Below are 13,866 nucleotides of genomic sequence, written 5' to 3' on the forward strand. Positions count from 1 at the left end.
GGACTGGACCTGGAGTTATGAGCTATTTTGACAATCTATACTAATCTATACTCTATACTAATATTATAAAGAGGTAAAGTTTGTAAGTTTGTAAGTTTGTCACATTTTTTAGATGGGGTAATCTTCAGAACTACTGGTCCGATTTCAAAAATTCTTTCACCAGTAGAATGCTACATTATCGGGGAGTGCTATAGGCTATATTTTATATTAGTATGATATATATTCGTAGAGTTAACACAGTTTTTGTCATACAGGTCGGACCGAAAATCCTCTTAAGCAGACTTATTCGCATGCGCTGCCTTAACCATTGTGCAAAATTGAAATTAATGTATGGAGGCTTTATGTATCTTTAAAAGTTCTACAAAAAAGTCTGCGACACCATATCTATCTTCTATATATTAGCAGATATAGTACCTTTTATGTTTTAAAAATTATAAATTTTATATACTTAGGTTTGCGTCATTATTTATGCTACTTAACTTAAATCCTTATCAAAATAAATTATTTAATAATCACAAGGATATGATGGAGATAAGATTTGCTCTTTATAGTATGTTAATTAGTTAAATAGTTTCGGAGATAATACAAAATTTCTAAAAGACGCAGAAATTCCGCTACATGACGCCCCGCGCTTTTAATTACGTAGTTCCCGTTCTTGTGTGAATATGGGAATCAAACATAGCCTATGACACTCGCAAATAACGTAGCTTTCTATTGGTAAAACAATCTTTCAAATCGGTCCAGTATATCCAAAGATTATAATTTTAGCACAGAAGTCTCTATTTTCCTTTGTCATCGCACCACGCTCATAGGGCTGGACCGATTTTGCTAAGGGTAGGGGTAAGGTAGGGAAGGTATAGGGTAGGGTAGGGTAGGGTACAGGTAGGGTAGGGGTTGTGTAAGGGTAGGGTAGGGGTAAAGGTAGGGTAGGGGTAGGGTGGGGTAGGGCAGGTTAGGGGAGTGTATGCCTAGGTTAGGGGTAGGGTAGTGGTAGGGCCTACTCCTATCCTAGGGGTAGGGAAAGGGAAGATTACGGGTAGGGTACGGGTAGGGTAGGGGTAGGATACAGTTAGGGTACATCACGCTGAAACTACAGAATGAATTCAAATGATACTTAAGACGATTTGAGACCATAATACGTAGAAGGATAATAGGATACTTTTTGTCGCGAAAACAAAATCAGAAATGGGTGAAGTAGGGGTAGGTTTGTACGTAAAGTCCTTAATTTTTCTAGGTACATTTGTAAATGTAAAATGATAAGTGGACTATTTATTAGGTATTAGTTATAAAACTTGCAAAATAGAATGTGAAATAGGAGTGAAAGTTGACATCGATTTTTACGCGGACGAAGTCGCGGGCGTCCGCTAGTAATAAATAAAATTATTGACAAACCATGGGATATTTTTTTTTATATACTTTTGGATACATTGGAACCTTTATTGATAGAGATAGGTCATCGAATATTAGAACAGGCAGACAGTGGGGAATTTACAAACTTCCCGCCAGTAGGCTTTTAAATTTCAGTTCACAATCAATACGAGTATAATTAATTGTTTTCTGTCAACAAAATTAGAACATTTAATATTTTATACTATGTACATAGATATTTACAATAGGATTGAAATATTAAAATTATCGTAAACTTTACAAGAACAGCTTACTTTTTTCTGTAAGACTGTTTAAGCCAAATTTGCCGGCCTTCTAAAACCTGCCGCCCTAGCCTGCTGGTAAATCCACCACAGTAGGCAAAATAATGTACTCTACGAGACATAATAATTAATATCCTAGCCAACGAATCCTAAAAAGCAAACCAAGAGTCGTTACTTGCACAGAGTGACTAACAATTTTGATTAGGACTAATATTTGTAGATATTTAAACAATTATATTTATGTCAATAGTTCTTTCAAATATTTTCCTGTATGTTTATATGTAATACCGTAAAAGCTTTAATACAATATTGGGTTAAACCCGGCTACAGCACAACGTTAATAAAACTGGCGTCACAGAACGCATAATTTGTTATTATCATTTGTCCTAATAAGTTCCTTCCGCTAACACGTAACGCGAATCTATTTTAACCTTACTTCCCTACGTACGTAGTACATAGAAATTCAATGATTTTAACAGACTTTTAGATATAAAACGTGTATTCGAATGAACAGGTATGTACGTATACCTACTTGGACTTAGTTATTCTATTCACAGAAGACAGTTTGCCTTTTGATGTAGTAGTAAATTAAATTGACTAACGCCTTTGCGTGTGTAGAGTAAACATAAAGGGACGTCAACATTGCAGAAATACATTGTTAATTTTTTTAGAGTAAGTACGGAGGGAGACTTATTGCATGAGAACCCGTTTATCAAATAACATAACAAGGGCGAATTTGGCTCGCGCACGCAGTGTTCCGTACTTTATCTATAAAAACGGCAAAAAATAACGTTTGTTTTATGGAAAATATTTATTTAATCCTGTTTATTCATACATCATCAACTGGCTACATTTCGATGGCTAACTATCACGGCCCACGAGTCATGACAGCCTGTGACAGACGGACGCACAGCGAATTCCCTAAAAGCGTTTTAGCGGATCCCTAAAACCGATGCTTAGCATCCCCATATAGTCAGATGTTAATTTATTAATCATGTTTTTGCCTTGCTGATGTTCCTTTTGTTTTATATACGAATTTGCCTGTCAATCATTCAAACCCAAAACTGTAACAGGAAATCATCGCAGAACAATATTGATTGATTATTCTATCCTGCTCATTAATAGAATAATGAATAAGTATCAAACGTTGCCTAAGTATAATTAAACTCATTGTGAAAGAGTTCGTATGGTAATGACAATGCAGCGAACGCTGGGTAACTTCGAAAAGTTAGAATCAAGGTCATAGCTACTGGTACATCAACCGTATCAATGATACGGGGTCCTTGGACTACACCCCTTACGCGTAAAAGAAAAAATAGTAAAATATTCACAATCCCACTTAGTCTAGTGCTTCCCGAAAAAAAAACGAACAAAATCTAAATCTTACCCCTACCTTGTACTTACAATGTATTCTGTGCCCATTCAACATTACTATGTAAAATGAGTATACCAAAATGTTTTTTGTAGCACTATACCACACAAGATGTAATCAATATTTTTGGGTTCGAGTGGGGAATTGGGAACTTTTTGGGAGATTTTTTCCAGATTTGGCGCTCGTCTATTGGGCCCTCCAACGAATTTTGTTACTGGGCTCCTCCAAGTTGGGATAGACAGTAGTCCTACAGTCGGAAATCGAATTTAGACCTATCTTATTTGAGTCCAGTATAGATACACAATACACAACATAATATCTTATTATTAGTTACACAGTAACTCACGTCATTGTTATTTTTAACCGACTTCAAAAAGGAGGAGGTTCTCAATTCGGTCGGTATTTTTTTTTTTTTTTTTTTATGTATGTACACCGATTACTCAAAGACGCCTGGACCGATTTCAAAAATTCTTTTTTTGTTTGAAACGGTATAGTCCCCATTTGGTCCCATTGCCATCATGTCAAGATCTGATGATGGAAACCTGGAGAAATTGAGGGGAACTTTCAAAAATTATATGGGTGTCTAGTATGTTCTTTCCATTTAGTACTTTTAAGCACTACACTTTCATGAAGGTTTAAAATCGATCTGATGATGGAGCCATAAAACAGACGAGGGAACTCCTCGGCGATTTACAGCAGTTACCTTGTGTTTGGGCTTGATTAATTTGTATTAATGAGAACTTTCCACATAGGTAGGTTGTGACTGTCATTTAAGGGTTTGGTGATGAAGACCAAGGACAATTAAGGGAACTCCTTAACAGTTTACAGTAACTACCTTGTGTTTGGCCTTGATTAATTCGTATTGCTGAGCACTTTCTACCTAGATGAGTTGTGTCTGTTATTAGGGGTCTGATGATGAAGACCAAGGTCAACTATGGGAACCCCTTAACGGTTTACGGTAGCTACCTTGTGCTTGGGCTTGATTAATTTGTATTGCTGAGAATTTTGTACCAAGATGGGTTGTGACTTGTGTTTAGGGGTCTGATATATTCGTTTGAGATGAAATTTTACACTAAAAATGGAAAAATAATAAAAATTTTAATAAAAAAAATACAACCGACTTCAAAACCTAAAAACGTACCCACTAAACTAAAAAGTGAAAAATAACATCATAATATGTTCTACCTGCTGATCAGTATGAAGGCGGTGCTTAGCCGGTGTTATCTTAATTTAAGCCATTTCTCACAAGCCACAAGAAACAATACTGTCTGCAAAATCTAAATCTATAAGATATTCTCACATGGCTTGAATTAATACATCACCGGCTAAGCACCGCCTAAGTCGGTTGTATTTTTTTTATTAAAATTTTTATTATTCACCTTGAACAATTCGATATAAAGCGTTCAAAATCTCATAAATAAACTTTACAAACAGTATTTTTTTAATTGCTTAAAAGTTTTGTTCAAATATACCATTAACTCTTCAGTTCAGCGAAATTTATGCAAAGCTTTTAAACTAAATAAAATCCGCACATTTAAGCGAACTGTTGAAACCTTTGGTGCGCTTCGAATCAACGCAATATGCATATAAAATAATTTTGTGTATTCAAGTAGGAATAATTTCCTACTTGAATACTGAAGCTATAAATTAATTGCTTAAACAGTTCGTGTACTCAGTAGCACTTTCAATTTAAGATCTAATAAAAACCTATTGACCCGAGCTGGGTATGAAACCCAGGTCCAGATGATGCGTTAAAGAGATTGAAAAGGAAACCCTAGTTTATTGTAAAAAAAAGTTTTTCCTCTGTTGCTATCAGTAGCGAAGATTTTCTCGTAGGTAACCCGTTAATGTGGTTATTTAGTATGAATGTGTTTTTGGCTGAGTATGTTAAATTATGTACGTCCAAAATACGTACAAAATACGTGGATTTTTAAAAGGTAATCCAATAGGAATCGGGTTGTTAGGAACCATCACCCCCGGTCTATATATCTATCGAGTATAGGTTTAAAAAATTGTCTACCAAGATTTATATATATAGGTTATTTTACCAAATCTTATTAAAAGATAAACAAAGTTCCTAACATAATAATTTTTCATTATCCTTCTAGTCACGTTGATATTAGATAGGGTTGTCCGATTTATAAAATTTCAAATCTGACATTTTGTAACAGAGGAATATGAAAAGGGCAAATGGTCAGTTACTTAATAGGCACTACTCTAAAAAATTAACTATTTCATAATCGCTACCTTTGAAATCGAATAAACAAAACAAAGCATTTAGGATAAAGTCTAGAACCTTACTTTAAATAAATACAGAGTATTTATTCTAAATATTTAGCAAAGACATTTTAAACGGTTATAATAATCCATTATTTATACTTACTGTTATTGCAATATGAAACCAATGCCTATGAATAGGTACTTTGCTAACATACTATCAGCACATATTATGCCACATTAGCAACGCATAAGTTATAATAATCATTGTTTGTTTCACCTTCAACTACACTAAGACATATTTCGTTCAAAACCTAGTAAACATAAATATGTTACGCATTTTTTTAACCGAAGCATGTAACATTTGCGATTTTACTGTTTATTTGGATATCATTTCAGTGTTATTGTATGTAAAAGCAAACTGAAATGGGTAGAAACTGACATTATCCTTTCAAAGATACCGCAGTTATCTATGCCATCTTAGCGTCACTTACCTTCAGGGGAAATGCGATTTGTAATTAAACTATAAAGGTTTCATTCAATACAAAACTGCTGATGTAGTTTCGATACTAATAAGTTAATTCCCAGGGGAGCGACAACCCTAAACATAAACACTGATAACACGGCATTCAGCACCGAGCAAGAACAATGTGTGGAATGAATGAAACAATTTGGCGCCTGTGGCGTCCACTATTTACATCTCGCGTCCTTTACCTGTATGATTACAGCTGGCTTAGCGTATCTAATCTAGTTAGTGCACTCCTTACGTCACTGCGAAGCCGACGTGTGCGGAAAAAGTTCAACAAACTTAACCTTAAACTATTTTATCAACATCGATCGTCAATCGGAACGCATTCGATTATTTGTTTACATGAAACGCACTCTGATGCACGTGAACTCTATCAGATGACATGCTCGAATCTCGAACGTGTCAGCCCTATCACTGGCGGGTTTTGAGTTTTACGTTCACATCGGTAGTTGGTAACAAGTTCGTAGTTTGGTGTACTTTTTCAGCGTATTTTGCGCGAGTTACTGGTTCGGCAGAGTAGCCGGGGGACGCGTGAGTCGCGCGACGGACCGAACTCGTCTGACGGACGCGCCGACTCTCTGCTCTGCGCAATTCTACACTGTACAGTACACTCGTGTGTAATGTCAACGTGTTGCTTTGCTACAGTGTGCTATAAGTATTGCAGGAGCGGTGTTGCGACTTGTGGTCGAGTGATGGCTTACAGCGACCCATTTTATAAAAAAAAGTGTCAATTACGTACGCAAACGTTTGTGAAGAGCGCAGTGAATGCGCCAACACAATTTGTTATTAAAATAAAAGTTAACTAAATCCCTATAGTTAGGTACTACTTATGATTTAATTAGAAAGATGGCTTTTGTCTCAGGAGTTCATTAATGATTTTGGCTGCTAAATTCTTGGGCTGGCTTAGGTAAGCCCGGCATAACTAATGACCCTGCGACAGGGGACTTCCGCACGTCCCTCTGATATCCGTCAGCGAAGGGATTGTTGGACGGTCCAAAGTGCACCCAATACACCCTGTATAGGGTGCACTAAACTTTATCAGACGATAACCAGCCCGCCATTTGGTAACTGGCGATAGTTAGCGGCAAGCGTTCGCCGCTGGCGTTGGAAAGTCGAGGGCGGGAGGTTCGTTTTTATAAGCTTACCCATCCTTCGAGGAGGACGGGGTATATTTCAACGAAAATCTAATTACAGAGTTAGAGGTCATGTGCGTGTCTCCTCGTGTCTAAACCGCCATGAGGTGAAATAAAACTTTATGGGGCTATCAGTGCCGGATTTAGGAAACTTACCGCCCTAAGCAATCTTCCCCTATAGGCATATGTATCCTTAAGGTGCTTGAACTTTCATGTGATTTTTTTTTCGGTAGTCTCTGGTGTCTCACTAAGCAATTGCTTATATGGCTTATAAGCTAAACCAGGACTGGGGTTATAGCTAAAATAGACCAAACTACCACGCTTCCCGGAGGCGCAGTGGTATCGGCGGAGATGATAATTTACTGATATAAAAAACCATTATAGTCACACTATTTTAACCAGTGTAGTCAAACTATGAGCTATACCTAACATCGTGAAGAATCTTTACTAATATTATAAAGCTGAAGAGTTTGTTTGTTTGCTTGAACGCACTAATGTCAGGAACTTCTGGTTCGATTTTAAAATTCTTTTAGTGTCAGATAGCCCATTTATCGAAAAAGGCTATAGGCTACATATTATTCCAGTATTCTTACGCTAACGGAAACCACGCGGGTGAAACCGCTATATAATGAAATAAAGATTATAAGGGGATTTTTGATCGTAATAGAAAAAAAATGTTTTCGTTTATCGTCGTTATCAACCCATATTCGGCTCACTGTTGAGCTCAAGTCTCCTCTCAGAATGTGAGGGGTTAGGCCAACTGTCCACCACGCTAGCCCAATGCGGATTGGTAGACTTCACACACACAAAGAATGAAGAAATTTCGTTTCTCAATTTAATTACAACAAAAAGATGTATGAAAATTAAAAACAATTAAGAAGTTCTGTATTCATGCAAAGTACCTTTCTCAGTATTGAAATGGTAGAGCTTTTTGATTTTCTTGTACATTTTCTACAAGACAAAGACCTTCTATTCTATTCATGAAGCTAATTTCGTCCGGTCGTTTTACTCGTCGTTCAGCAGTCCTAGTTTTTTTCTTTCCTGAGCAATAGGTAAATTTCTAATGAAAAATGTTTTAATAATACGTGATTTACAAAAACATTTACATATATATTACGTCTATAATATACCTAATACTCACATAGAATTACATATAGGTAGGTACATAAAGTCTAGTAGTATATCATTTTCAAAAAACTTTATACTTTACGAATTAAATTTTGAAAAATCTACGTCTTTTATCGAACTACTAGCGAGCTTTACATTTATTCAGACAAAGTTTTGAACTTTTGGATTTTTCTCGGGCTTCAAGTGAATACGACAATAGGCCACCGAGAATCGAATCATAGACCTCTCGGATTTGAAGATTATGGCTTAACGTCACTTTTTAAGTAAACTTACATAATAATAATATAATTTTATTGATAAAAATAACACCTCCTAGATACGAGAAGCCACAAGAGGAATAATTAAACCGTGGCATTGAAAGAATAATGTTTCAAAGGTTGTGGTTTCGAGCTAACGTTTCGATATAGAATTATAATTAATCTTACATATATATAATACTTCTATAATCATTATATATAATATTATATAATGAATTTAATAGAGAGATATACATTTTACTTATTTACATAAAATGATCTAGAATTCTTATCTTGATATATTAATGCGAAAGGTTTATCACGAAATCTCGAAAACCGCTTGAGGTACAAAGCGGAAATTTGGCAGGGAGGTAGTTTAGTTATGAGTTAGTAAGTCCGCTATGAATGGGTGTGGGCCAATATTCGTGGGCACGAAATCGAGGGCGTCCACTAGTTATTGTATAAAAAGAAGAATGTCCACCCCTCTTACGCAGTTTGGAGTAGGAATCCTAGCTTTGTATCCTAAATTTCCTCCTGGCTTCATTTCCAGTCTGCGAATTTATTTAAAAATATCTTAATAAGGACATTGCTCACGAAATTATCGTTGTTATTCCGATAGTCGTATCATACTTACATGGCTTATTTATGCGAAAAGCTTCGACCAATAAGCACCCACACCCATTCTTCATTATAGAAAGAAATATAAGAACTCAAACACAATTTTCACAATTGTACCAGGTAAAACCTTTTATCTAGTACAATTGTGAATATTTTTAGTCCTGGTAACAGAATGATATCAAATAGTCGCGAATGGGGAAGGTAGTCGACAAATACTTAGCTTCGCAACTTTTCGCCAGACATTTATAATTTAACAGCTAACAAACTTTTTAAAATGAGGTTTTATTAAAAAGTATATTCTGTAAAAAGATACGATTTTACACAAAACCCCCAGACAAATATTTTATATTACTCGTACCAACATTAGCGAATGAGATTTTAAGGACTAAAAGCGTAATTAACAAACAAGTTACATTTACGTAAATTGTAAAGTTTCGCTAACGCTGAAGGCTTATTCAAGTATTGTGTAAGACTAGGTCTAAGCACGTGAGGTTGTCACGACTGGGAACGAGCAGCGGTCGATGACCCTATGTTGAAAAAAAAAATATGTATTGTACCGAATGTGCGACTTTATTTTGTGTTTTTGAGTGTAATTTTTCCAATAAATGTCACTATAGTTTTATGTTGATATCTAATTTTACATAATGAACGTCGTAATTTAAAATTTCTGTACTAATTTGCAAGATTAACGTAAACTTCTTCTTTTTTTAGGGTGCCTCTCCGACTGGCAAAGGTTGGCAGTCAGTTTCTTGAACTCGTCTCTATCCTTCGCGAGGCGAAATAATTGTGCAACGCTCGATAACTGTTGAACGTAAATTGCTGTAGCATTTGTGAAAGCTGTAGTCTTGATTAATTCAGCGATGGTCCTCAACCACCTAGTGAGGGGTCCACAAACACTGCGCTTACCGATGTCGTTCGCCGTTCCTTCATCTGGGAAACTCACTATTAATCTACCTGCCATATGTGTCCCCTGCCAATTGCCACGTCAGGTTGACGACTGCTCGACAGTAACTTTGATTCTTTTGCGGATCTCTTCATTTCTAATGCGAACCCCTTCGAGTGCTCACCATCGTCTGATCGCTGACTGACTGTAAGCTCTCTGATTACCATATGAGGCCTCATGAGATTGATGATACTTAGTTACCTACCTGTAATAGGAGAACCTAATAATGCAGTGATTCTTACAAAATGTAATTGCTTAGCTACGATTTCAGCTGATAAACAGTTACCAGGGGTATGGCTACCGTCGTATCAGCCGTATCAATGATGTGTGTTAGCAAAAATTAGTAAAATGTAGGTAAACCACAATCTCTTTCTTTTTCTTGGTCAAGCGTGCGCCCAAAAGAAAACATAGATAGATTAAGTTACTGTCATATTTCTTTTAAGCAAGCATTTTTGTTTCTTTTGTGAGAAATCTTTACCCTTTATTTGGGCCCCTTAACTAATTTTGATACAGGGGCCCTTCAAGGCACGCTACGCCACTGACAGGGACGTTGCAGTGATGCAGTCTAAAATATTAACGCGCTTAGGTACTTGAAAGGGATCGTACCGGAACGCTAAATCACTTCTAGCCACGGCCGAAGCCAACAACACTACAATCAGACTCTCAGAAGTTCAAAACGACTCTTTAACTTTAAGGATTATTTTCAATTCATTATTTTTAGGTATTCCAAAATATTACCTTAATATTCGTCCCGACTATCGTGCGAGACAGTCATTATTATATCTGCAATACAGAGTTATTTCGACAAAGGAATTATTTAGATAATATGAGAAGGAAAATATATGGAATATTTCTGGAAATGTGAAGGAAAAACGTTTATCATTCAGCTACAATGGGATATCATTAAATTCGCGTGTTCTTGGGTGCACGTGACGTTTTATCACATTACGCGTTCATTTTGTCTCTCGCGCTTTCTGCTTCAGTGGAAAAAGTAACCATAAACGACTTCTGAAATGGTTTTCTAGTAAATCTTCAATTTCGGTGACTGATATTGTTATTATTCATCATTGACAACCCATTTTCGGCTCACTGTTGTCTCCTCTCAGAATGAAAGGGGTTAGGTCTATAGTCCACCACGCTGGCCCAATGCGGATTGGTAGACTTCACACACTAGAGAATTTAGAAAAATCTCAGGTATGGTTCCCTCACGATGTTGTATCTTCACCGTTTGAGACACGTGATAACTAATTTCTTAAAATGCACATTATCTGAAATGAAGGCCGGAGAAGACCCGTCGGTCGTAATGTTATAAACGCAAAAGTTTTTATGGAAGTTTGTTGAATGTATGTTTGGATGTTTGTTACTCTATAACGCCGCAACTACTGAACCGATTTGGCTGAAATTTTGAATTGGAAATAGATTTTTCTCCGGATTAACACTTAGACTTTTCATCTCGAAAAAAATCCATGGTTGCCGAGGGATTTCTGAAAAACTAAATTCCACGCGTAGTCGCGGGCATTTTCTATAAAATGAAACAGACCTTACTCTTTTGTTGTAGGTTGGCCGTAAAGCTCTAATTAAAAATCAATCCAAACGTCACCCCAACAAACCGAATGCCAGTAGTGTCAAATTCACAGTGCGTCAAAAAAGTCAGCTGGACCCAGAATTTATTTATAATTTTTTATATAATTTACAAAATATTTAACACGTCGCCATGTCTCTTAAATCAGCGACATCTGATCTAGTGACAGACACGGCTGATATCAACACAACTTTAATGACTCTACGCAAGCCTACGGAGTTGAAGAAAGTGATCGACTCCGTACCGAAACCAATACGAGCCGTACCTAAAAACGGTCTGCCAGTGTGGTACAGACTGGGGCTGGAGTCCAAACTGCCAGTCCCTAAGATGCCTGCGGGAAAAATTGTGTTCTCGCGCGGCAAGATCGGAGAGGACGTAAGTAAACTTAACCTAGTTTTCATTATCTTGAGCTCGTCTTATAATATGCAGCTAGCTACTGCCGGGCTGTTTTATTAGCTTGAATTAAAATTAATACATATAGTCCAGTGAATACCTCTGCCTTTTATTCGGGTGCGAAGTTTTGAATTCGATCCAGGACATGCACCTCAAACTTTTCAGTTGTTTCACGAGCAAACCTGCACATTATCTGAATTTACTAATTCTAAATACTATTAGATAAGATAGATAGATAAGAAAGATAGGGGTTAGGCTAAATACTATTAGCCTAACCCCTATCTTTCTGTGAGGACTCAAGCTCAATAGTGAGCCAAATATGGGTTGTTGCAAATATATTGTATACAGTTAATTTTTGGGACATCCTGTATAGCGTCGCAGCAGCGGTACACTCGCACAATGATACTCGTATGCTGTGAGTTTCAGTACCCGCTAATGATTTTTTTTTCTCTTTTTATTTGTTTTTAAACTTGAAATATTGTATACCCAACCCAACTGTGGTTGCGTTATGTACGTGTACATATGTTTTCTGTGATTAGGCTTTGGCTTAATTTCAATATATGGTATTTTATAGAATCATACTTCACAGTAATATAATAAAGGCGAAAGAATGTGTGTGTGTGTAAATGTGTATGTTTGTTTGTTCCTCCTTTACGCTGCGGCTACTTATGGTAATAGATTTTACTCTGGAATAACAAATTTTACATCCCGGAGAAGGCCATGGTTCCCGCGGGATCTGTGAAAAACTGAATTCCACGAGGACGAAGTCGCGGGCGTTCACTAGTAATAAATATAACATAAACGATCATCTTTCTATGGCGCACCCATATAATATTTTATCCACTGTACCATAATCCACATGTTTGTGTCACACACGTTATATTTTTGTTCAATTTACCTCAATACATTCTCAATGTTGGGTATTGGAACACAAAGGACGCAAAGGTATCGCGCAAGTATTTTTATTGTGTCCCTTTGTTATGTAATTTATCCATCTTAAAAGGATTTTAGTTCATGTAAACGTCTATTGTTGTTCGGAACTGTCTGCTATATAGGTAGATAGAGTATACATAAAAATGTGTGTGTATAGTATAACCACGTATAACGGTTCTCATGATAGTCTAGTGAGAGCCGTGATAGTCTAGTGGATATGACCTCTGCCTCCGATTCCGGAGGGTGTGAGTTCGAATCCGGTCCGGGTACCTCCACATATCTCCAACTTTTCAGTTGTGTGCATTTTAAGAAATTAAATATCACGTGTCTCAAGCGGTGATGGAAAAACATCGTGAGGAAACCTGCATACCAGAGAATTTCCTAAATTCTCTGCGTGTGTAAAGTCTGTCTATCCGCATTGGGCAGCGTGGTGGACTATTGGGCTAATAATCCACCTGAGAGGAGATTCGAGCTTGGCATTGAGCCAAATATGGGTTGATAATGATGATGTATTGTAGGTGCTGCTGATGACTTTAAAAATATTTTTTAAATATAAAGACATTAATATTATGATAAATAATATTAATTAAAAAAATAACGATGGGTCCATTACACAATTTTACTGCCAATATTTCCACTTTTTCAAATGTTTCAATTTTGGTATTGGCAACTATTTGGAAACTAGACTTGTTCTTAAAGTTAAGTCTCTTCGTCTCAATATCTCTAAGGTTAGGTAGAAATTTAATACATCAAGCATACTCTAAGACAGTGCAGTAGCCAGTATATGAGGCGCCAAGAATTCCCTTGGGTTAGTTCCCAGCTAATATTAATATTTGCCCACGTAACTGTATGCTTATTGAATTTAATTACGATGTGAGCATACCTAGAATAATTTATTTATTCATCCTAAGTATTTTTATTCACCCGTGAGCACAGTGGTGTTGTTATGTACGCGTTGTATAAAATGATCTTGGGTTCGATGAGCAGTGCCAATGAATTTTATTTATGTGGTTCACATACATGACAAACATCTTGACAGGTGACCGACATAGGATACTTAAGGGGTAGGGTTCCATGCGGTCGAAGTCACGGGCATCCGCTAGTAGGTTGACAATAATTATTGGAGTCGGTTG

At 36.7% G+C, this 13,866-nt stretch overlaps 2 protein-coding genes across 6 annotated transcripts in view; one reads left to right on the top strand and one right to left on the bottom strand.

The window, feature by feature from the left end:
* The window catches only part of LOC112044215 (solute carrier family 12 member 4), a 424,075-nt gene extending 417,739 nt beyond the window's left edge, over positions 1 to 6,336 (bottom strand). For 4 of the 5 annotated variants that reach the window (XM_024079967.2, XM_052882936.1, XM_024079972.2 and 1 more), the window contains exon 1: positions 5,953 to 6,336. The gene's annotated coding sequence lies outside the window, so the exon portion shown is untranslated. The remainder of the gene's footprint in view (positions 1 to 5,952) is intronic. The other variant, XM_024079973.2, reaches the window with a different exon arrangement.
* A 5,203-nt stretch (positions 6,337 to 11,539) lies between these two features.
* The window catches only part of LOC112044202 (uncharacterized), a 32,649-nt gene continuing 30,322 nt past the window's right edge, over positions 11,540 to 13,866 (top strand). Inside the window, exon 1 of the mRNA XM_024079950.2 lies at positions 11,540 to 11,782. Coding sequence (XP_023935718.2) covers positions 11,540 to 11,782 — 243 coding nt within the window. The remainder of the gene's footprint in view (positions 11,783 to 13,866) is intronic.

The sequence above is a fragment of the Bicyclus anynana genome, chromosome 1 (genome assembly GCF_947172395.1).
Source record: "Bicyclus anynana chromosome 1, ilBicAnyn1.1, whole genome shotgun sequence".
NCBI lineage: Eukaryota > Metazoa > Arthropoda > Insecta > Lepidoptera > Nymphalidae > Bicyclus > Bicyclus anynana.